The sequence below is a fragment of the Haliotis asinina genome, chromosome 9 (genome assembly GCF_037392515.1).
Source record: "Haliotis asinina isolate JCU_RB_2024 chromosome 9, JCU_Hal_asi_v2, whole genome shotgun sequence".
NCBI lineage: Eukaryota > Metazoa > Mollusca > Gastropoda > Lepetellida > Haliotidae > Haliotis > Haliotis asinina.
This window is the reverse complement of record NC_090288.1, coordinates 52195496-52219464: the sequence shown is the minus strand read 5'-3', so window position 1 is coordinate 52219464 and position 23969 is coordinate 52195496. Positions and strand designations below refer to the sequence as shown.

The window sequence follows — 23969 nt, the reverse complement described above, 5'->3', positions numbered from 1 at the left end:
TCCATCTGTACATATTCCAACTCTGTTCAGTGTTCAGATAGTCATAACATGTACGATGAATAAGTATTGCCGGCATTGGTACTGATACTGGACAGCTAATTGAACTCTACTGAGGATAAGAAAGAATCCTTTCATGGTCTTCCTTACAGACAAAATCTGTGAATGTCAGGGTTAGAATTGGTCTACAGGAATCCATGCTTGTCATAAAGGGCAACTAATGGGATCAGGTGGTCAGGCCCACTGACTTGGTTGACACAAGTCATCATTTCCAAATTGGATATATCAATGTTCGAGATGTTGATCACTGGATTGTCTTAGACTCCTACAGGTGGAATATTGCTGAGAGCTGTGTTACCCCACAAACAAAGAAACCTCACAGTTAAATGATAATCATGTAGTATTTGAATTCTTAAATTTGGAAGCACCCAACAATACTGCAGTTTTGGTACCAGTTTGAACTGAATAAAACTGACAAAATGTTCATAAAGTAAACATTGCTGTCATGTTCTAGTAGGGCTAGCTGTAAAATGAGGACTAGTGAAATATGGTGTGCTTGTCTTCAGGACATGCCCTATGAAAACAGGAATGTTTGAGGCTGAATTCTGGTGTGATTTATAAATGTGCACTCAACAAATCTTGTCATGGATCATTAATGTGTGGATATGTTGATGAAGTTTTGTGCTTAGTATACACTACAAAAACATTCAATATCACAATTACTGGTATGTTTTGTTCAGTATATGAAAACATTATGGGGTGGGATCACTCACAGTGTGTGGATATGTCTGATGGCCCTGCAGGTGGACAGACTTTAGCAAATTAGTTTACTGGTGCATCTGGATATGTTATATTCTGATGAATATGTTTACGTTTGTCTGTCATGCACAGTAAATGCTTTGTCAGTATGACAGTGCTTTGGTTATTTCACTCCCTGGGATTCGAAGCACTGTTTGGCCAGTAAGTTTGAAAAATAAAAATCTAAACTTTGGCAATCATGTATTGTTTAACATACATTTCAGATTTGAACAAAATTGGCGCAGAAAGAAAGATTTCAAGAAATTCTACGGTTAGACTTATTACATGCTGAAGTATATGAGTATTTTGACAGGCTGCTGTCATATTGCCAGTGCTTAATTATAAGTAATCAACCTGGTCATACCAAACATAATTTGGAGAGAATTACTAAACGTGACACAAGTTATTTACATGAATTTTTAGCTTTGTTTATAGGATCCCAGACAAGTTTTTGTCACTTTAGCAAGGAAAAGAACTTAAGACCTACATATGGTTCTGTCTTAATTAGTTATGCCCCAAGTTGTTGAACACTTGATCTCAAGTTATCCCAGTCTTTATCAAAACCTCCATCACGTTAGGGTGATACGGTTACCATTCGCGAGTTTCATAAATATGGTGTTACACTGGACATAGTTTAGTATTTCATTTATCACACATCCAATATTAGCAAAATAATATCGAGCAAAGTACGTCCTTCCTAAGAATTTAGCAAGTGTGATGACTCAGCTTTCCGCAAGGTGTAAACTATTGTGACAGAGGTATTAGCATTGTGACATCATAAATGCAAAATACTTCATACGTACGGCATCACGCGATGTTATGGTACAATGTGTAATAAATTTGTAAAATTATTAAACAGTGATAACTTCAACTGGTGAGTAGTAAAGTACACTACCCGCTTTTCTATGTTAACACTATGGCCGGAGTATGAGTCAGTGGTGAGCATCCCTTCTCTACCCTCTGGATCCGCCTTTGATGTACATTGCAAAAACAACATTGGCTTCGCGCATGTTTACTTTATTACAGTAAAGGATTTGACATTACCGCCGATGAACACAAGAAACAAGCTGACCTGGTCAATATTTGTGTGGATACACCACGCTCCTCCACCATCCGTCAATACATACAACCAACCAGTGAAAATCTGGGGAAGAATCCAGCCACCCATACCAGTAAGGGGCGACTAGCAGTACGTGGCGGTTGTTCTCAACACAGGCAAACTGTAGCACAAACAGGGGTGGGCAGCGGAGAGAAACGTTACCAGTCTTCCTACATTCGTGCGGGGCTGTTCTCATGGACTAGATCGATATTGTAATTGTATCCGGACTGCGTAGACCGATGCTTATGATATCAATCATTGGGTTGTTTGGTGCACACTCGATTGTTTAAAAAGCTGTGATATACCTGAATTATTGCATTTCAAGCATGGTTGCCAATTCATGAATTATTGCATTACAAGCATGGTTGCCAATTTTGGAATTAGGGCATCACAAGTTTGGGCCGCTAATATTCTATTATTATTCTATTACAAGCATCGGTTGCCAGTCCTAGAACTAGTGTATTACAAGCATAGGTTACCAACTCCAGGATTATTGTATTTCAAGCAAGGGTTACCAATTCTAGAAATAAAGCACAGCAAGCGTGGTTTGCCAATCTACATGGATCGACTGTTCTTGTGACCTGCTTCATGTCGTTTTAAGGTATCTCTATGCTTCGTGGTCAAGCGACCATGCTCACATAACAGATCACAGTCATATAAGTGATTATTTCCGAATATGGCTTTAAACAATATACAAGTACGTATGGCGGTGGAACATGTGTACTATAATGGTCAGCTGTAATATGAGACATGTAATATAATATGGCAGGATGGAGTATGTTTCAGTGTAAATATCTTTGGATTTCACGAGTTTCACGAGTTGACACTAGCCATTGAGAGCCTTGTCGATAATGTCTGGGTTTTTCACGTGATATGGTATCGTGACCTTCAACTTGGGGTCGGACTCCATTGCCCGACATATTGTCTCCTCAGCACGGCTGTTGCCGGACCAGCAGCGACGGGCCACCTGAAAAACAGATTTTTAAAACAAGATTTTTTTCACCTAAAAACGAACTCCACTGAATATTCGAAAAGTACAGGTATAACATGACTCCATTCTTCATACGGATGTTATGGCGTCGCTTAGCGATACACTGACGTGAAGGAAGTATGAGGTAGAAAAAGGTGTAAATATAATGAAAAATGTTTTGATTGTGACTTTATCATGACCGTCTAAAAATGAAAAAAAAAACTTGATGAAAAATCGGGGAACGAGCCACGACATCGATGTGCACTGAGAAGCACGTTATGTTTAGAAGTGCACAACAATACTACCCAGACAAACGAACCGATACAAAACTATCAAAGTTCACATGTACCATGCACTCACACATACCTACACACACACCATATATATGAATAAGTTACTAGTATATCCAAACGTTTGTTTATACGTAGGGTCCTAATTTCACGACACATTGTATCTGTCCCAGTAAAGATACACACGATCATGATATATCTGAAAATGAAAGTAGCCTATCTTCTAAGCAGTTGATAAGTATGTCTCTGATTGGCCCAAATATTCGTAGATAATGAGCAATCGATAAGTAGGATATAATTTTTCGACGCTAATCCCATTTTAACCCTGTTTACCCTTCTTACCCCGTTACTGACGTCCCAAGATAACATCCGCTTGGCTCTCAAGGCCGAGTCCTGGAACAAGAACATTTGTGTGAGGACAGGGCGACAGAAGTATCCACATAAATATTGTATCAAACAAAACCCCGATCAGTACGTCACCTTCCTCCGTGGTGCCGCTTGCCGCAAAATTGTATTCCAAATCAACGTTGTATACTAGTATACAATTCATCCATGTATATAACAAAAAGATACCTACCAGGCTGCCATCGAGGACGAGACCAAACCCGCCGTTGATGACTTCTCCCCTAGGAACAGAAGGATCACACAATTCAGTTATCTCATGGCAAAGGGGTCACATATAGCCCACACACAATTAGCGGCCTTGGTTATGTCAGGATCCGCTGAACTGCGGTTTCCTTTAAATCCTTCTGCTAGTTGCATCCCTGATTTGGATTCAGCACCCAACAATAACTCGGCGGTTTTACTAAACTATCAAACTTCTACAGTGACTTTCCTCTCACATCAAATTAGAACGCTGTGATATAGCTGGAAATACCAGTTCTAGACAGCGTTAAAACCAACAGGGTTTGTCACTTACTCACGGTAGATAGTGAGATAGTGAGGTGTTAGGCCATGTGTCATTACTAGCTTGCCTTGAGGATGCATGACCAAAATTGGATTTATAAAAGACCTGTACATATATTATTATACGCCAAAGCCGTACTGACGTGTGATATAGGTTAACTGTTTTCTGACTCCATATACACCGGTTGGCTTGACGGAGAAAATGTGAAGCGACTCACCAGCCAACACCACCGCCGTTGTGTATCGCCACCCACGTCGCTCCACGGAAGCTGTCGCCGATGACGTTTTGGATTGCCATATCTGTATAGTCAAGAATAAAGTGAGTTTATCCACTGAAAATCCTGAAGCAGATACACTGTTAGTAACAACAATGAGTGTTTGATCTCCGCTGACGGAGCGCGAAGGGTGTCACTGCGCAAAGCAATCTTAGTGGTCGCGATCTTAGTGATCGTCAATCCCATGCCTTATATAGACTTAAAACAGGCGTAGCACTAAGGTTTCATTTTATATGCAAGGGCACCGTGGTCATCGTTCTACATGCGATACCGGCACAGGGTCTATCGTAAGTCAGTTAAACCATGGTAGTAATGTCTTAGCACTGGGCCCTGGTCACACCTATTTTTGGAGAAAGTGGTAGCACTGGTTTCACACAATGTACTCACTAGGGAATCTAACCTTGTCCTCCTCTATGATCATAATTGCGTAGATTAATGCTCATGCTGTTGCTCACTGGATTGTCTGGTCCAGACCGCCGCCACATAGCTGGGATAATGCTGAGTGCGGCGATAAACAATAAACCAACAATGTCCACACATAGACATGACGTACCCGCACAGACGGATGACCCGTCGTAGATGTTGGACGTCTCCCTGAAGGGGCTGTCTGTACCACTGACGTCGTGGTGGTCACGGCTCAATACTACCGGGCCCTGCAAGCATGTAGAACATGTATGACCATCCTCAATCTTAACCCGGGAACACTATCTATAACCATCCATCTCATCAATACAATAGTCATTACATCTCTCCATCTCATCAATACAATAGTCATTACATCAATACAATAGTCATTACATCTCTCCATCTCATCAATACAATAGTCATTACATCTCTCCATCTCACCAATACAATAGTCAATACAACCATCCATCTCATCAATACAATAGTCATTGCATCTCTCCATCTCATCAATGCAATTGTCATTACATCTCTCCATCTCACCAATACAACGGTCATTGCATCTCTCCATCTCATCAATACAATAGTCATTACATCTCTCCATCTCATCAATACAATAGTCAATACATCGATCCATCTCACCAATACACTCACTACTCATTATATCTATCCATCTCATTTGCATATATAATTGCCTACCTTTATCTGCCCTTCTGCAATCGCTTTGTTGAAAGCCAGTGCAATCTTAATCCGCCCCATCTGCTCCGAATACAATATCCGAGCTTGTGACCCCACGACCTGCAACCAGAATAATGATACTCTGATCAGATACTCTGATGACAGGAGGCACGTGTTGTTCTTTGACGTCGTTCACGGCGACACTGGTCTGTAAGTGGCCGTTGTTCATAATATCAGTCACTGGGTAGACTTTTCGATGCAAGGCAATCGAATGACTGATATCATGAACAACCTACGACCGAAACATGTCATAATGATATTCTGTCTCAGTTTTGACTACCCTTTAGATCATACGAAGGTTGGCCAAAAAATTCTAAGCCTACATAACTTCTATATTAGTGACACCTACTAATCCTAGAAGTGTTGTTGAACAGTGTTCTTCATCGGTATTTCAAGTTAATTTACTCAAATAGATCAACTAGTTCGAAAGTAACAGGTCCTTGAAGCATACTGGGGTATACATATGAGTACAACATGAGAGATGTTGAGGGCTGGGGTTATATTTATATGAAAATGCTTCGTCTCACATCTCTCGATTGGCAAAGTCTGCAGTACATCAATGCGGCTTCCAAGAACTTCCTCATCCTCCATACTCACCTGACCCAAAACGACTTTCACCTGTCTCAAAAATTGAAGGAACATCTCCGTGGAAAACGCTACGGCGGTAATGACGAGCTCAAATCTGCTCTAGTCGTATGTATACCCCAGAATGCTTCAAGGACCTGTTGCATTCGAGCTAGCTGATCTATTTGAGTAAAATAACTCGAAATGCTGATGACGAACGCTGTTGTTGGAGCTGATGACGAACGCTGTTGTTGGAGCTGATGACAACGCTGTTGTTGGAGCTGATGACGAACGCTGTTGTTGGAGCTGATGACAACGCTGTTGTTGGAGCTGATGACGAACGCTGTTGTTGGAGCTGATGACGAACGCTGTTGTTGGAGCTGATGACGAACGCTGTTGTTGGAGCTGATGACGAACGCTGTCCAACAACACTCCCAGTGTTCACGATGGTGTTTCAGAGTAACAGGACATTGGGTCCTGTAAGTTTCAGATGTCTGTCTGACCCACTGAATATTCACAGGACCCACAGAATTAAGTTAAACATTTTAGATTTACCATTTCTTATAACTGACATTGTAATTTTTAACATTATATGATTTATATACAGCAAACAAGTGTCACATGCCACAATTAACAACTTCACACAAAGACATTGTGAAATATTCAGTCAGACACTGGGGCTGGTGGGTTGATGATTCTGGAGAATCTGCCAGATTTGTCAGAGAGTCAGACGCTATTCGTGAATACTGCACTCCTAAGATTAGTTGGTGTCACCAATCTAGAAGTTATGTAGACTTAGAACATTTTGACCAGCCCTAGTATGTACAGGCGATGACGAAGCATGGGTGTCACGCACGACGTGACAGTCTGTTGTTGACTGCCACAACAGACGTAGGACAAATGATTTACATTCATCTACATTGATGGCTGTTTCACAGGTTCATTTCTTCAGGGTTAATAGGATCCTAACATAATAACAATACACCACGCAAATAGTATACCTTCCAACGTGTACAGTGTCTACAGCTACAGGTTCTGTCAGTACCACCTGCGTAAACTAAAAACAAATTGATCAACACACGTGTTCATTCTGTCGCGGATACGGTTTCATGTTTCACTTGCCATTTATTGTAGTTTACATAAAAAATAATGATCTTTACAATTAAAAATAATGAAAAAAATATTTTCTATGGTTACCGTCATGCCACCGTTATAAACATACACGATATATTGATGATATTTATGAACGAAAGAACATGCCTTCCAATTCACACAGCGACCATATGTAGAGAATGTCATGCTGTCTCACTCTTCTGAGCAAAATAAAGTATGGATGTGAAAAGATTTTTTTCGTAAAACAGTGTAATATATATCAAATCAAATAACCTGTATATCTTTAAATGATGCAATATTGCATTCCCCCGGTAACATTTATTCCACCAGCTTGTATTGAGGCACCTTTGACAGTGTTACCCTCAACAAACGCCAAGAAGATTTGCAAGTCACTAGCTAGTGTTGAAGCATTACCAAAACAAACCTCAGGTAGACGGACAACTCACCAGCTTGTGTTGAGAGGCTTCTCTGATCCAGCGGAGATTGTCTTGGTACAACTGTTTAACTGTTTCAGGCACTGGAATAGTGTATGCAGATATATAGATACTGAAGACACGGAGTGTTATACCGTATATATATTACATCTTTCCGTTTACCTGACAAAGGAAACACGCGGCCGCACTCACAACACTAGATCAGTGAGTAGCTATGATTTATACGAGTGGGCGAGTAGGGTTGGGTGTGGGCGAGTGAGTGAGCGAGTAGGGTTGGGTGTGAGCGAGTGAGTGAGCAAGTAGAGTTGGGTTTGGGCGAGTGAGTGAGTGAGTACAGTTGGATTAGGACAAGTGATTAGGTAGAGTTGGGTTTGGGAAATTGAATGAATGAGCGTGTAGGGTTGGGTGTGAGCGAGTGAGTGAGAAGAGCTGGGTTTGGGCGAGTGAGTGAGCGAGTAGAGTTGGGCTTGGGCAAGTGAGTGAGTGAGTGAGCGAGTAGAGTTGGGCTTGGGCAAGTGAGTGAGTGAGCGAGCGAGTAGGGTTGAGGTTAGGCCAGTGAGTGAGTAGGGTTAGTTTGGGCCAGTAAGTGAATGAGTGAATGAGGAATATAACGCCCCTTCTAGTACTATTTTGGCCAGGTCACATCGAGGTGACCAGGAGCCACAAAGAAGATGCTATGCTATTGTGGATTCCCCGTCATCCATCTATGCCGACTACCTACCTTCCTCCTTGAGGATGTCTTCCAGGACATTGGCGGCGATGTCGTCCGTCCTGTCAAGGTCCTCGGAGTCCCCGGATGCACAAACCCACCTGGAGGACGAAGACAGGGATTCTATACATACACATTGTACACATATACTGTAAGGAAGGGTATAGCTGGTCGGGTACCAGCTACAATATAGGATATACTAAGACCGTACTGTCCAGACATGCAAGACAAGGATCAAGGATTGAAACTCTTGAACAATAGGCTTGCAACAGTTCTCGCGCTAGAATCGTTCTGTGGAACCAGCTCGTCCTGACCAACGAACTCAAAACTTTACCAATCAAATCAGTCAATAAATCGCCTATGTCCGACCATATCGGTATACCATCACAATATCAAAGGGTTCAAATCTTCTTCAACATTTGCAGACATCAAGGCTGTTTCATCCTTCCGATTGCCTAATATGCAAGGTCTCATTAAGCGACAAGCTCACCCTACTTTGCATACTTAACCCTGACACATCGATTTCCTCATCAAGTGTTCCTTGTCCACCATATTGTTTCGATATTACCCTTTTGTCATTACCTCAACCCGTGAAAACCCGGGTTAGAGTTGACCTTCAGCAACCCATGTTCGTCGTAAGAGGCGACTCCCGGTATCGGGTGGTCAAGCTCGTTGGCTTGACATGTTATCTCAAATGCGCAGGTCGATGTTCATGCTCCTGATCACTGGATTATCTGGTCCAGACTCAATTATAACAAGAATATTGCTCAAAACTCACTCACTCAATGCTATTTGCTTCCCTTGTCATCTCACTCATGCCTTCAGTTCGTGCGACTGTTCTTCAGTTACCTCTTATACATTGTATACTACATTCATGATTTAGTCTTGGATAACAACGATATCGAGGTCTACACCCAAACCTCCTTATTCTACTGAAATACGTTGTAATCCATTGCATCTGTTGTGTCACCTGTTGTCAGGGTTTAGTGTCAGTCTCATTTACAGGAGGAAGATTGGCTTCCTCATGTTTCGATTCCATCTGTATAACGTCGTTAAATGTGAGAAATATTCTTAAGTACGACTTCAGAGCACAGTTCACCTCACCTGACCTCACCATCTGTACTAAGCCGTATGGTAAATCGCACCATCTACACAGATACGTGAACACACCCTGAACCTAGACATTCAGCTATACCACTGGACACTTATTTGGGCACGCCAATAGCCCGAAAGACCTCAGGTATATTCTACAGGCCTATTCTTAGATAAATACGGATCGATCGAGGTATGTAAAGTATAATTTTACGCCACTTTCAGCAATATTTCAGCAATAATTCAGCAGCAGCATGGAGGGGTGACGAGGAATGAGCTGCACACAAAGTACCCATGTGGGAAATCGAACCCGGTCTTAAACGTTAATAGCGAACCGTTTCACCAGTAGGCAACCCCACTAAACCAGTGATACTGATACAGAGACAACAGTGGGGATCGGTTGGCCAAAATGGATGTCTGTTGTGGATATGAGTTCCTGCTATGGGATAAAATGGTTACCTGAACGGGCCAAAGCCCAGCGAGAAGATGTCGCCCATGATGTCTTGTACATACGACGGGAATCTGAAGGCGGTGCCGTGCATGTTGTCGCAGCGTCCAACGTCGGCACCTGTGCAACATCGTCATTCTGTTACAAAGAAACTGTGCGGGGAGAACCCATTTAATGTATCTGTTATGAAAGGATATTCTGACATGTGCCTATCAAACTGAGGGAATGCTCTGTGAGGTTAACTTCACGACACTTTAAACTGTATATCGTTTACGTCTTGTCGCTGGGGAGAAAATCCTTAAATGATGACTGATTAGGCAAACATGACATTCAAATCTACGGTTTATAGGTTCATGGCAGACATCGGAGAGGTAGGTCTACATATTGACTTCATCGAGCCACAGTCACCTGTTCCACCACTTCGGCTAAAAGGTGAGTGAGTCAGTTTTGTTTTACGCCGCACTCAGTATTACTCCAGCTGTGTGGAGGCGGCCTATAAATAATTGAGCGTGAACCAGACAATCCAGCGATCAACATCATGAGCATCGGTCTACGCAGTTGGACTACGATGCAGTTGGACTACGACGCAGTTGGACTACGACGCAGTTGGACTACGATGCAATTGGACTACGATGCAGTTGGACTACGATGCAATTGGACTACGATGCAGTTGGACTACGACGCAGTTGGACTACGATGCAATTGGACTACGATGCAATTGGACTACGATGCAGTTGGACTACGATGCAATTGGACTACGATGCAGTTGGACTACGATGCAGTTGGACTACGATGCAGTTGGACTACGATGCAATTGGAGTACCAAGTCAGTGAACCTAACAAACCGATCCCGATACGCGCCTTTTACGACAAGCATGGGTTCCTGAAGATCAGTTCTAACCCGGACCAGAAGGAGACATATATAACAAGCATGAGCTATGTCAGTTAACCAGCCAAATTGTTTGCAACCCTTTGTATGTGCGAAGGAATAACTGATGATACACCAACTATTATCTCAAATTATAATGTTTTTGCTGTTAATGGCAGGAAAATATTAAAAATTGATATCTAGCTAGATTTTGTTTCGAAATGTGGATGAATGTGCTGACGAGGATGAAGATAAGGGAAGACTATGTAGCTGATACGCATGTAAGTGTTGACGATGGAGAACACAATGTCACTGATGTCGTTACCTGCTCTGCTGGCCTCAAGTAGGAAAGCGTTGCCGTAGTCCCAAAATGACATTCCCCTATCTGCCAGCCGGTTGATGGCCGCTACCTGACGCCGGAGACTAAAAAGAAACAGACATGTATCAATGGCTGGCTACATCCACTTGGGTAACACGATATTTCTTGTTGACTTCAGCAAAATATAACAAACCCAACATTTTAGAGGACATTAAGACATTCATAGAATTGACATTTACAGCGCATCGCCCACCGGTTCGGACAGCCCAGTGGTAAAAACATTCGCAGGGCACGCCGAAGACCCGAGTTCGATGCCCCACTATGTTCAGCCCGTTTCTGGTGTTACCAGCCGTGGTTATGCTGAAATATTGCTTGAAAGAGACCTGAAGCCTGAAGTCATTCACCCACCAACACACCGACCGCTCAGCTGTATGTATTTGCAGACATATTTCACACAATCATTTTGACGAATTTCTGCATTTGTGGACACTTAAAGAGACATGGGTTTGAGACGCGCCATACTGAATCCCTTGGTCGTGTCCGGATACACATAGGTTCGAATCCAGTTTTATGCTCGGTTTTAGCCAGCACCACATGAAGCTAGTCCTCTTAGACATAAACCTGTTCAACTATGGTAGTAAATATAGGATACTAAACGACCTTCCGTGTAATTCCATTTTTATTAAACGAGTTAATGAAAATGGTATTTCACGAAAGTGAGTTTAGTATTCTGTTTATTACTCGCCAACATTAATTGACAGAAACTGCAGCGAAATTGCCTGCAGTGTGGGGATTCTCAGCTTTCAAGTCAAGCAAGGTCTAGTAAAATCGCGACATCAACATTAGCATTGTGACGTCACAACGTCATACGTCAGGCGGTATTCTACCATGACTTCAGTAAATACTGGATTGTGATTGGTTAATCAAAGTCATCCAGAGTTATATAATCACGTTATATACGTCTGATTTTTTAACATGTTAAGTATTTGTTTAAAATCAGAATAACACGGTAATGGTAGAGTGGAGATAAACGTATTGTGTTTACGCGTTCGGTTTTAAATCAAATTTAGAGCTATTATAATTTCGTAATATACCTCTGATTTCCCAACACAGTATGTTTATCTCCTAATTACACTCGTGTAATATTGAAGTAAAAATATTACACTGCAGTATCTTCAACGGGCGAGTAATAATTACCTCTCTTGGACTAAGATCTTGAATCTTCCTGGGTCCGTGTGCATAATCTCTCTAGCCTCGTCATACCCCACCTAAGAAACACAACATACATTTCATGTCATCTAATCCTCGATAAACCAGGGGATCTTCGTACCGCTATGACAACCACCCTAGAAATTATATGATCAGTAAGTAATTGGTGACGTCACTTCCGAAACGAAACGAAGCTAAAGGTCAAGGACATATATGCTGATAGTCTGGAGAAATACATTTAACTGCGGATGTAACATACTCAAATAGACCATACATTCTGTTTCGCAATAACGGTAGCTGCGGGGACACCCTAACACTTCTTTGTAACTTCGGTATAAGTGTGTTATTCGTTGTGTACGCAGTTTACCGAACTATCTAAGAGTCCAATGTATGAAGCCCATTCCTGGTGTCCCCCAAAGTGATATTGCTGGGATATTGCATAAAGCAGTGTACAACTGAACTCATTCACTCACTACACATCCTTAATGATATACTATACATCCGCATACCATGTACTTTCAGCAAGCATGTTCTCCAGGGCCTAGATTTTCGAAGCTGTCTTAGCGTCAAGATTGTGGTAAGTGCCACACATTAACATAACTTACGACTATCTTAGCGCTAAGAGAGCTTCGATAATCTAAGCCCAGCAACATACTAACATTTTACAATGACTACAGTTAACGTTATGGGAATACATACATACACCTCCGGTGGTCTAAAAGTGTATTTTCAGTCGCTTGTAACGATGTCATATCAGTACATGTACAACGCCGGGAGTACCGCATTGACATCTCACATGCAGAGAATCGAACACAAGCTTTCCGATCGCACAGAATTATAACTAGGCTACCCATCGCCCCAAATAAGAATGTACACTGAACAGGAAAGTAAGGTTAAATATTTGCAAGCATACAATACCTCCGAAATATTAATTGTATTGTTCAGTATATTTATGTGTTACAGGTAAGTGATGTTGATAAACGCCATTGCTCTCTCTCGTATTACTCGTATGAACTTCCTGCCATGTCTACGAGTACCCTGCACGGGTAGTAGTTACCTGCACGGGTAGTAGTTACCTGCACGGGTAGTAGTTACCTGCACGGGTAGTAGTTACCTGCACGGGGTAGTAGTTACCTGCACGGGGTAGTAGTTAACTGCACGGGTAGTAGTTACCTGCAAGGGTAGTAGTTACCTGCACGGGGTAGTAGTTAACTGCACGGGTAGTAGTTACCTGCAAGGGTAGTAGTTACCTGCACGGGGTAGTAGTTACCTGCACGGGTAGTAGGTACCTGCACGGGTAGTAGGTACCTGCACGGGTAGTAGTTACCTGCACGGGTAGTAGTTACCTGCACGGGGTAGTAGTTACCTGCACGGGGTAGTAGTTACCTGCACAGGGTAGTACCCTCCCAAAAAGGGATTGTGACACGACGTCTGGTCTGACCCCAGCTCCACCAGTAGGTCGCCTGTCTGTTCATATTCTTCTGCCAGTCTTTCCCTGAAATACATGGAACTCCATCTGAGACCCGTGAAGATCCTGGTTAGAACTGATCTTAAGCAAGCCAGGCTTGTCGTAAGAGGCGACTAACGGGATTGGGCGGCCAGGTTCGATGACTAGATATTCCGGGTATATGGCGGCGATGTGTAAATGATTGAGTCCAGGCCAGACAATCCAGTGATCAATAACATGTGCATCGATCCATGCAATTGGGTCACGATGACATGTGTCCACCCGATCAAGTTAGTCGCCTCTCGCGGCAAGAAGGGTTGCAGAAAGAATCAAGTCTAACCCAGATATTGACTAGCGTGACAAACGTGGGTTGCTGAAGATCAATTCTAGCCCATATGTTCACGAGTGGAAACAAGCATGGGCTGCTGAAGACACAGTGTAAGTAAACTTAGTCTCAGTGTATTTCGTTACACTCCACCACTGGAGTAGTGGAGTGTAACGAAAAGTACTGAGGATAAGTTTACTTAGACTGACTGAAGAGCAAGTCTAACCCTGAACATCACGGGTGGAAACAAGCATGGGCTGCTGAAGAACAAGTGTAATCCGTATCTTTGTGGCTTCAGATAAGTTTGGGTTGCTGAAGACCCAATCTAACCCACATCTTAACAGGTGCATTAAGAATAAAATCAATGGACCTGTTACATTCATACGCGATATACTTGGAATGAGGATAAGCATTGAACATGCTTTGAATGTCATTTCTTGAAATCGTTGTATGAAGAAGTTCTAGTAGAAGTTTACTTTATGCATAGTCACAGCGATATAGTCACAGCGACAACATAAGACCTGATAATTATTTAAACCATCGTAAAAAAACATTCGTCACTTTATAGCTAAAATATTGCGGCTTTGACTTATATCGCAGTCGTTTACAAACCTTACCAGAGACTGACAATGTTGCCATGGTAACCAAGACTAAACGCCTCCTTCTTTTTCCGCGCATGACGTATCATGGCGATACAGTCGTCCAGGTCATCAGTGATCCTCATGAGCCAGCCCTGATTGTAGCGCTTCCGTATCGCCTCCAGACTCACCTGGACAAACAGTGAGTGAGTGAGTTTAGTTTTACGCCACTTTTAGCATTTGTTTCAGCACACCACTTCGGGTGACACCAGCACTTACCCACTCAGCCATCGCGGTTCTAATCCCAGATAGGACACAACCCAAAAGTGAGTGAGTTCAGTTTTGCGCCGAACTGAGCAATATTCCAGCTACATGGCGGACAACCCCCAAAGTACAAGAATTTACTAAGAAGGTTTACACACAAATAAATTGTAAAGTTTATGTATAAAATTAACTTATACATATGGACATCATACCTCTGCCACAACTCCGACACAGCCACAGATGACGGCGGCCTTCGCCTGAGCGCCACTCATTCCCCCCAGGCCTGACGTCACAAACACCTTGCCAGCCAGATTGTTGGTGCCCATGTGCTTCCGGGCCGCGTTCAGCACAGTCAGCTGCAAACATATGTGTCACAACCAAGAGTCTAGGAACATTAACATTAGCTGGTTGGTTGGTTTGTTGTTTAACACCACACTCAGCAGCATTTCAGCTATACGACGGCGGTCTGTAAATAATCAAGTCTGGACCAGACAGTCTAGTGCTCTGCAGCATGACAGTCTACGCAATTGGGATACGTGTCAACGAGCCTGACCACCCGATTCCGTTAATCATTAAGAGTGAAGTGAGGTATATAGTATACTATCTTTAAATCTTTGTCAGTTCGCAAATTAAAACCCTAAACTTCCTGTGCAATTTCAGCGTTACAGAAACAATTTTCATTTTGTCTTTGTTGATGACTGTAGTAAGTTTATCTAACTTCTTTTCGACGTTGAGTGATGTTTCGGGGTTTTTTTTCATTCAGAATAAGCATGACCACAATATTTCAATGTTACAAGTTGTCTAAACTTGTACCTTTATCTCAGTCACACACAAACACAAGTGACGTGTGGCACCACCTGCACGTGCAGATATCCATCTTGTAGAATGTGAAGAACTCACCGTGGTACCGTGAACGATGCCCTGCGGTCCTATGTAGCAGAAACTCCCTGCCGTCATTTGCCCGTACCTAAAACACCGGGTGTCACGCCAAGTGGAAATATCATAAAACATGTCATGATCGGTGGCTGGGTATTTGTCCATCATTCATCGTTGCAGGGATTCCAATCTAGGAGCACCCGGGTTCGATTCCTTACATTTGTACCCTGTGTGAAGCCCATTTCTGGTGACCTCGTGATAATACGGGAATATTACCAAACGCGGCGTAAAACCATACTCACTCACCTCTCAAGGATACAAATCGGTGATTTATGTAACAGACTTTAATCCCTATACTAGCTCAAGCGGCTTCACAATGAGTCCAATAAGAATGTTTTGTTGTTTACTAGTATATCTAAATACATTAGGGATGTTTTGTTTTTATCTCCCAGGACTAAACACCGACTGTTCTGTACTCACATTGTAACACCAAGTGCAAACATCTTTTCATACATATCTCGAGACGAGTAGTTGGGCACCACCTGAATCAAACAAATGAAGTTTCATAAGTGTATGAGTGTTTTCAAGGAAATGGCCATTCGATATTGCAGGGGTAGGGATGAGATTATAATGTTATTGCTTATTGTTGAAATGTTCCTACAGATGAGATTGTACAGAGAACTGGTGTGTTGGAACAATGCGCTCACTGTGAAGCTGGGTTTGTAATGCCAGGTCATTTGATATTGGACGGGTACGGGTGGGAATAATTGTTTTTTCGTATCTTTATATGGTTTGTATTACATGAGGGTAAGCGAAGTAGATGAAAGGGTGAAACTAATCCACGTTCGGTACTTGTTGGGCGTAAATTTTGACAAACCCTACTTGCTCTCGGTGTTTCATTTAATGAGCATACCCCCTTGTTATACAAACCAAAAACAGCGATTTGAAACTAGGATCGTTTGTTAACCAATGTTTATCCTAAACTGACTAAAATTCTGAGGATTCGCAATTTAAATTTCACTTCGTTCGATTTACTTTTATGTTTAAAGTGAAATTCATCGGTACGTTTTCACTGCAAACAGACTATAACTGTAATAGTAAATGGCACTGTTGTACGGGATCAACCCCCGTGGGAAGTGGTGTTTGGGATGTGGTAATTTTGGGATTGGAGGTGTAGGGTATGGAATATTTTGCCACCAGTGTCTATATTATACTCTTACAAAAGTAGGGGAACCTGAACTTTGAAGTCTGGTAGAAAAAAACCTATTGAGACACATTGTTTGTGCAGCATCATTTCACGTTATCACTACACGCAAACACAACGCATGGGAAGCACGTGCACAACGTGGGAGCCTCCTACACGTGCATGGGGTGTCATTATGAATCTTGACGTTTTTCAGACAAGTCAATAAATCACTGTAGACCATTTTTTCTGATAATTTTCTTGCATCTGTGCATGGTCAGGGGTTTTTCAGGGTAAAATCACACACTACTGACTGAAAATTGTAAACCTGAAAATTGACAATCGGACATTGAAAGTACAGTTCGTCTGCTTTTCTAAGAGTATATCATAGATACAAAAGCACACACAGTGACTTGGTGCACAGAGACCTTGCATGTGTCCGATTGACTGTAGACATGAAGTCGAAAAAAGACATGAACTTTACTTTAGACACTGAAATTGAAGAAGATTAATTAATGTCGATTGGGCCAAGTGCTTCAGCCAGTGTGGTGGTGTAGACTCACCATTCCATTCGACACGACGAGTCGGGGGGAGGAGGGGCTGCTGGGGAAGAGCCCCATGGGGTGTCCGGAGTACAGCACCAGCGTCTGGTCATCTGTCATCTTAGACAGGTAGCTCATCACGATCCAGAACTGCAATGGCAAATATATTTAACTGTCATTACAGTGGGTGACGAGACCAGTAGGCCAAACTTTTCGGATAGAAAACTGTCCACAATCCACAGACTTTCGCACTGAAGAAAAGTAGTTACAGGGACCAAATATGGTAACCTACATTGGGTATTTATACAACGGAACTGCACTAACTACTGGAGTCGACAGAGAATTCAATACTCTGGAGTTAACACTTCAGAGGATCGTGAAGCTTGACACCAGGGTTTTACGTCTAAAAACGGAAGGTGCACCATGGCCTAGGTTTTACGTTTAACGAAAGAAGGGGACATACAGGCTGGGTTTTACCTCAAAAAGGAAGGTGAAATTAAGGCCTAGGTTTTATGTTTAACGAAGGAAGGTAAACTATGGCCTAGGTTTACGTCTATTAAAGGAAGGTAAAGCAAGGGCTCAGTTTAATGTCCAGGAGTCGGAGGATAATTACAAACTGGGTTTAACAGATAAGGAATGAAGAATAACTACGAACGGAGTTGAATATCGTAGAAGGAATTATAACTTTGACTTGGGCTTAAGTTGTTGGAAATGAAAGATGCCCCGCATTTGAACTCAATCAAACACCAAGAAAGCCAGACCTGACATAACGAGATATATTACGCAATAACATATCAACTATACCTGGGCCCAGTTAGAAAATACTTGTCCATTTCCACCATATGTGATGAGTTCGTGAGGAAACTGTGCCACGTGAGGGTCAAGGTTATTCATGATCATATGCATTATGGAGGCGGCATGGCGACTCCTAGACGGGTACTCGTCGACAGGGTAGGCTCTGAAACATACAACCGTGCATTTAACACTCGATGCGATGGGGCACGATGAATCCCCGCGGGGTGGTGGGGTAGTCTAGTGGTTAAAGCGTTCGCTCGTCACGCCGAAGACCCGGATTTGATTCTCCACAATGTGTGGAACCCATTTCTTGTGTCCCAGCTGAGAAATTCGGTGCGAAATGAAATTTGAATTTAAACAAAACAAAACAAATGTAGCAGACACGCACACGCATAGACAAATTGAACAATCACAGGATCAGGTCACGTCTCGTCCATGTTGTACTATGAACCGCCTCGTCCATGTTGTACTATTAAATGTTTCCAATCAGCGTTTTTCGCATTTACTCATCTGACTTCATGTTTTGATGATTACTAGTATCTGACATAGGTATATATCCAAACGTTGGAAGAGCGAGATCTAGTGAGTGAGTTTAGTTTAATGTCGTACTCATAAATATTCCAGCTATATGGCCGTAGTCTCTGCATAATGGAGTCTGGATCAGTCCAGTGATCAACAGCATGAGCATTGTCTACTCAACTAGGATATGATGACATATGTCAACCAAGTCAACCAAGTCAGCGAGCCCTGGTTGCCTCTTAGGACAAGCATGGGTTAATGAAGATCAATTCTAAGCGGATCTTCACGGGGGAAGAGAGTAGTACATGACCCAAATCTGGTTCTACGGAAGCATTCGATAAATATCCGACATCCTCGTACGAACTCACCTCATCTCCACATCAGGCCTGAAGCGGTACATGTAGATGTGTCCATACTCTCGAAGCTCCTGGGCGAACTCCGGGGCGAGCACATCATGAAGGCCAGGGGGGAAGTAACGCAGAGCGTTCTCCAGAGCCAACTGAAGCCACGGAACAAACAAATATCTGAGGTCGGAAACGCTATACATTCTTCAGGAAAACGGATATACTGTTAACTACAAAAATACGAGTTCTATCCCATATGGCGGGTGATTGTGGGAGTCCCGCTGAACGTGGGTCCAAATCTCCGATGGAAGTCAACCCCAAAACGTACTTTTTTGTCCGTACGTTACTGAGAATGTGCAACCCCTAATTAATGTACATTAGACAACTTACTAAGGTCTTGTGTATTCATATGATGTGTGATGTATTCATATAATGGCTGCATCGCCATGATATTGATAGAATAATGTTAATGGCAGCGAACACCGTTACTCACTCTACTGTTGGCTGTTCACAAAAAGTAATTCTCTGTCCAAGTTCAGTCAGACTAAAAAACCTTGAGGCTTCACTGAATAATATAACCCCTCACACATGTTTGTATTGATCACAAAATGTTACCGGAGGTAACGCTTGTTGACTTCTACATAATCCGTTTTCAGAAATGGTACATGATCAGTTATCAGAAATTGTACATAATCAGTTATCAGAAATTGTACATAATCAGTTATCGGTACTCCTACATAATTAGTTGTCAGAAATTGTACATACATAATCAGTTGTCGAGAATTGTACATGATCACTTGTCAGAAATTGTACATAATCAGTCATCAGGAATTCTACATAATCGGTTGTCGAGAATTGTACATAATCAGTTGTCAGAAACTGTACATGATCAGTTGTCAGAAATTGCACATAATCAGTCATCAGGAATTCTACATAATCGGTTGTCGAGAATTGTACATAATCAGTTGTCAGAAATTGTACATGGTCAGTTGTCAGAAATTGTACATGATCAGTTGTCAGAAATTGTTTATATTCGGTTGTCAGAAATTGTACATAATCAGTTATCAGAAATTGTACATAATCAGTTATCGGTACTCCTACATAATTAGTTGTCAGAAATTGTACATACATAATCAGTTGTCGAGAATTGTACATGATCACTTGTCAGAAATTGTACATAATCAGTCATCAGGAATTCTACATAATCGGTTGTCGAGAATTGTACATAATCAGTTGTCAGAAACTGTACATGATCAGTTGTCAGAAATTGCACATAATCAGTCATCAGGAATTCTACATAATCGGTTGTCGAGAATTGTACATAATCAGTTGTCAGAAATTGTACATGATCAGTTGTCAGAAATTGTACATGATCAGTTGTCAGAAATTGTTTATATTCGGTTGTCAGAAATTGTACATAATCAGTTATCAGGAATTTTGCATAATCAGTTGTCAGAAATTGTACATAAGCAGTTGTCGAGAATTGCATATCATCAGTTATTACTCCTTGTACAGTGTCAGTTATCGGGGCTTTTATGCAATCTGTTATCAGGACATATACAGAATCAGCTATCAGAAGCCTAATGTTTACTCAAGATGTCAAACATGTTTATGATTTGCACATTGGACTCTGATGGAAATAGGACAATGAACAATATATTAATCTCATCAAACCATAAATCTGAAGGGCCATTATGCTATTATAATAGCCAATATAAACCAGTTTGAACATATTTTCCCCATATTTTTCAGTGTCAGTGCTTACTGTCCAACCAAACATAGCGTCCACATGGTAATTTAACTGCTTGTGTTGTGCACTACTTGCAGAGATTTCAATCGGGGACATTCTAAACGAATAATTACTGAACATAATATTGTAAATAGTATAATTATTTGACAAGCCTGAACAAATCGGTTCTGCAACTTTACCGGATTCAAGTCATTGGAATGGCCTGCGAGTATGTGATCAACTTCGGGGGCTGTGTGGTAGCCTAGTAATTAAAGCTTTCGCTTGTTATATAGAAGACCCGGGTTCGATTCCCCACATGGGTACAGTGTGTGAATTTCCGGTGTTCCCTGTCGTGATATTGCTAGAATATTGCTAAAAGCGACGTAAAACTGAAACTCAATCAATCACCAAACTGTGTGTGTGATGAAAAGGAAAGAAGGAACAATACGTCTCTAACGAGGTCAGGTATTTATAACCAGAAAAACACAGTATGAATTGGAACATATCTGAGACATATATGAGGCAGCACGTGACGATACATACCCTCTGATCCTCCAGTGTGAGACTGGGGGTCAGGACAGGTGCGTGGGGTACAGAGTCGTCCCTGTCGCGGCGGGCAGGGAGAGGGTGTAGGGGTAGTCCCATACACAGTTCTTTCAGTGTGGACATCGTCAAGTCGGTCTGTGTCAAGTATCCTGTTGATGAGACTGAAGACACCGGTATATATTCTTCCAGCCGTTATCACTGTGGGACCACGCTATGGAGTGTCATGTAATCGGTTAGTCTCCTAGTCCGACCAACGCTAATCCTTGTCCAGATCTACGGGTTCACGATAAGCATGACAGACCAAGCGCCTGTAGGAATTGAAGTCAACAACACCCACAGGGCAACAACCTTGACACCAACATAGAATAAACAATTCATTTCAACAACTGTAGATTCAAGTACTAAAACATTTCGGAATACATGATGGTAGACATTGCCATCAAGGCCCTGAACAAGCGTAGTAGGGTCTCACCATGATATCACTTCAAAGTTTATAAAGAACGTTTATACACCAACTGTCTGTTGCTGAATATAAATACATATGGGGCGGTGGGGTAGCCTAGTGGTTAAGGTGTTCGCTCGTCATGCCGAAGACCCGGGTTCGATTCCCCACATGGGTACAATGTGTATAGCTCATTTTCTGGTGTCCCCCGCCGTGATATTGCTGGAATATTGCTAAAAGCGGCGTAAAACTAAACTCACTCACTGAATATAAGTATGAGTCTGCTCATGTTAGGAAGTTGTTACTGGGAGATATTTCTGTTCACAAGGTTTGGTTGGCATGTTTTGGAAAAGATTTTATGTCTTTTAAGTACTATCTGAACAATCAGGGACGGTGGAATAGCCTAGTGGTTAAAGCACTCTCTCGTCACGTCGTGGGACCGGGTTCGATTCCCCACTTGCAGTTAATTCATGTGTGACGGTCATTTCTGGTGTCCCCTGCCGTGATATTGCTTATATTTGAAATGCTGCTAACAGAGCCGTCAAAATAAACTAACTAACCTACTCCATGCTTAGCTCAAACAAGATGAAGACAGACAGACAGACAGACAGAGAAAAGGATGGGGAGTCGGCTGGACACACACACACAAAAAAAAAACACACACTCATACATACATACATACATACATACATACATGTACTATATAAATATTATATTTCAAACAAATAAGAACAAACGAAATAATCGCTATGAAACTCGTATTTGAAAACACACATGAACGGCGTTTGTAGGACAGTATTTCGGTGAACATGAAGCCACAGGTTGGCCTATATATACGTTTTGGTAGAATAACCAGACTGCGTAATGTTCCTTCCCATATAACGGAACCATACCTGATTTTCTTGATGAATAATAAAATTGTCAAGTTTCTGCGTAAAACATGATTATATCGTGAGTTACCTGAGCAAGTGAGATGGTCTCCGTATGAAGGGCAGGAGACAGGTGCGTGATTCTACATAACTTATCTTATCTATGCACTGGCACATCTAGAACTGCGTTTAACTGGGAAAATAGCCCGTTGCCCGTGGACGTTAGAGATAAGGACAGGACAACCAAAAATCTAAAATGTCCGTGTAATTCCCTTGATAATTTCGAGAAGAATGTCAGCCGTACAGGTATTATAGCCTCAACGGCATCCACAAAATACAGCTATGTAGAGAAGTGTGCATTATGCGGAAAAGTTCAATGTGTGAAGACAATTTCTGGCGCCCCTCTCTGTGATATTGCTGCAATATTGCTAAAACTGACGTAAAACCTCAATTTTTATTTTAAAAAATATTATGTTGAAGCACTAGGTTGCGTTACAGAAATAAGTTTTTGAAATGTGTTTTAAAAGTAGATGCATCAGTGCGCATTATAGGTAGCTGGGTCAGTTGGACAGTAAAATATAAAAACTGGCCATAGATCGCCAGCAATTATAAAAGTAGATCAGTAGATCACCATACTTACAGTACCTTTGCTACCTGCATGGACCCTAGCTGGATTTATATCAGCTCTACAGCTGCTGGTGAATGTGGTCAAATTTAGTCCCATTAAAATGATAAAAATGCTACATTTAAGACAGCTCGTACATATAACTTTCCTTTGAATGTCTCGGGAATTACGCACCCTCTCAGGGGTACAATAATTTTACAATACTTCAACCCCCATCGAGGGCACAGCCATGAACAATTTCAGATACTACTCTGAACAACTAATAATAAAATATAAAAAAATAAAAATTAAATCTATTTAGAAATCATTTAACAAATCAAATTCTTTTTAAAATGCAAAAATCAAGTGAGAACTTACATTGTTGAAAAGACTCTTCATAGTTCGGGATTTGAAATAGCTGTCCCTTGTGATGGAATATTCAACACGGTCAAGCAAAACATGCGTGACCGTGATTCTTTCATCATAAGGGATACAGAATGGAGGATCTTCGCCTGTGAATAAATATTCGTGAGTATATCTAGCATGGCCAAGGCGACACCGTCGCATGGCCTCTTCAAATCTGGAGTTTATTTCATGTAATTTGTGGATGCCTAATTGGTTGTCCCACTTCTTTTGCAACAGATCACGAATATAAGATCTAATAGTAGCTCTATA

The 23969-nt window shown here is 41.8% G+C and overlaps 1 protein-coding gene across 5 annotated transcripts; it reads right to left on the bottom strand.

Annotated features, from left to right (window-relative positions):
• Positions 1-1796: 1796 nt before the first annotated feature.
• On the bottom strand, positions 1797-22849 carry LOC137297080 (urocanate hydratase-like). 5 transcript variants are annotated; one of them, XM_067829056.1, is made up of 21 exons: positions 22782-22849; positions 21377-21727; positions 19129-19259; positions 18251-18404; positions 17468-17596; positions 16202-16263; positions 15746-15812; positions 15058-15201; positions 14621-14772; positions 13618-13726; positions 12220-12290; positions 11029-11126; positions 9847-9955; positions 8308-8396; positions 7599-7669; positions 5437-5535; positions 4889-4988; positions 4279-4360; positions 3732-3780; positions 3497-3547; positions 1797-2861 (listed from the first exon to the last, which is right to left on the bottom strand). In XM_067829056.1, the coding sequence occupies exons 2-21, from the start codon at positions 21500-21502 to the stop codon at positions 2721-2723; spliced, it is 2034 nt and encodes a 677-aa protein (XP_067685157.1). In that variant the 5' UTR covers positions 21503-21727; positions 22782-22849; the 3' UTR covers positions 1797-2720. The 5 variants fall into 5 exon arrangements, with proteins under 5 accessions (XP_067685157.1, XP_067685161.1, XP_067685160.1 ...); XM_067829060.1 differs by having other exon boundaries at positions 21377-21590; positions 22782-22844; XM_067829059.1 differs by having other exon boundaries at positions 21377-21652; positions 22782-22835.
• Positions 22850-23969: the final 1120 nt, after the last annotated feature.

What these genes read in the sequence shown, in the direction of transcription:
- LOC137297080 (XM_067829056.1), bottom strand. Translation starts at nt 21,502, where the DNA reads ATGTCCACACTGAAAGAACTGTGTATGGGACTACCCCTACACCCTCTC. An exon ending in TCACACTGGAGGATCAGAGG is followed by an intron (nt 19,260 to 21,376) that starts GTATGTATCGTC and finishes CCGTGGCTTCAG; the next exon opens with TTGGCTCTGGAGAACGCTCT. An exon ending in AGGCCTGATGTGGAGATGAG is followed by an intron (nt 18,405 to 19,128) that starts GTGAGTTCGTAC and finishes TGTATGTTTCAG; the next exon opens with AGCCTACCCTGTCGACGAGT.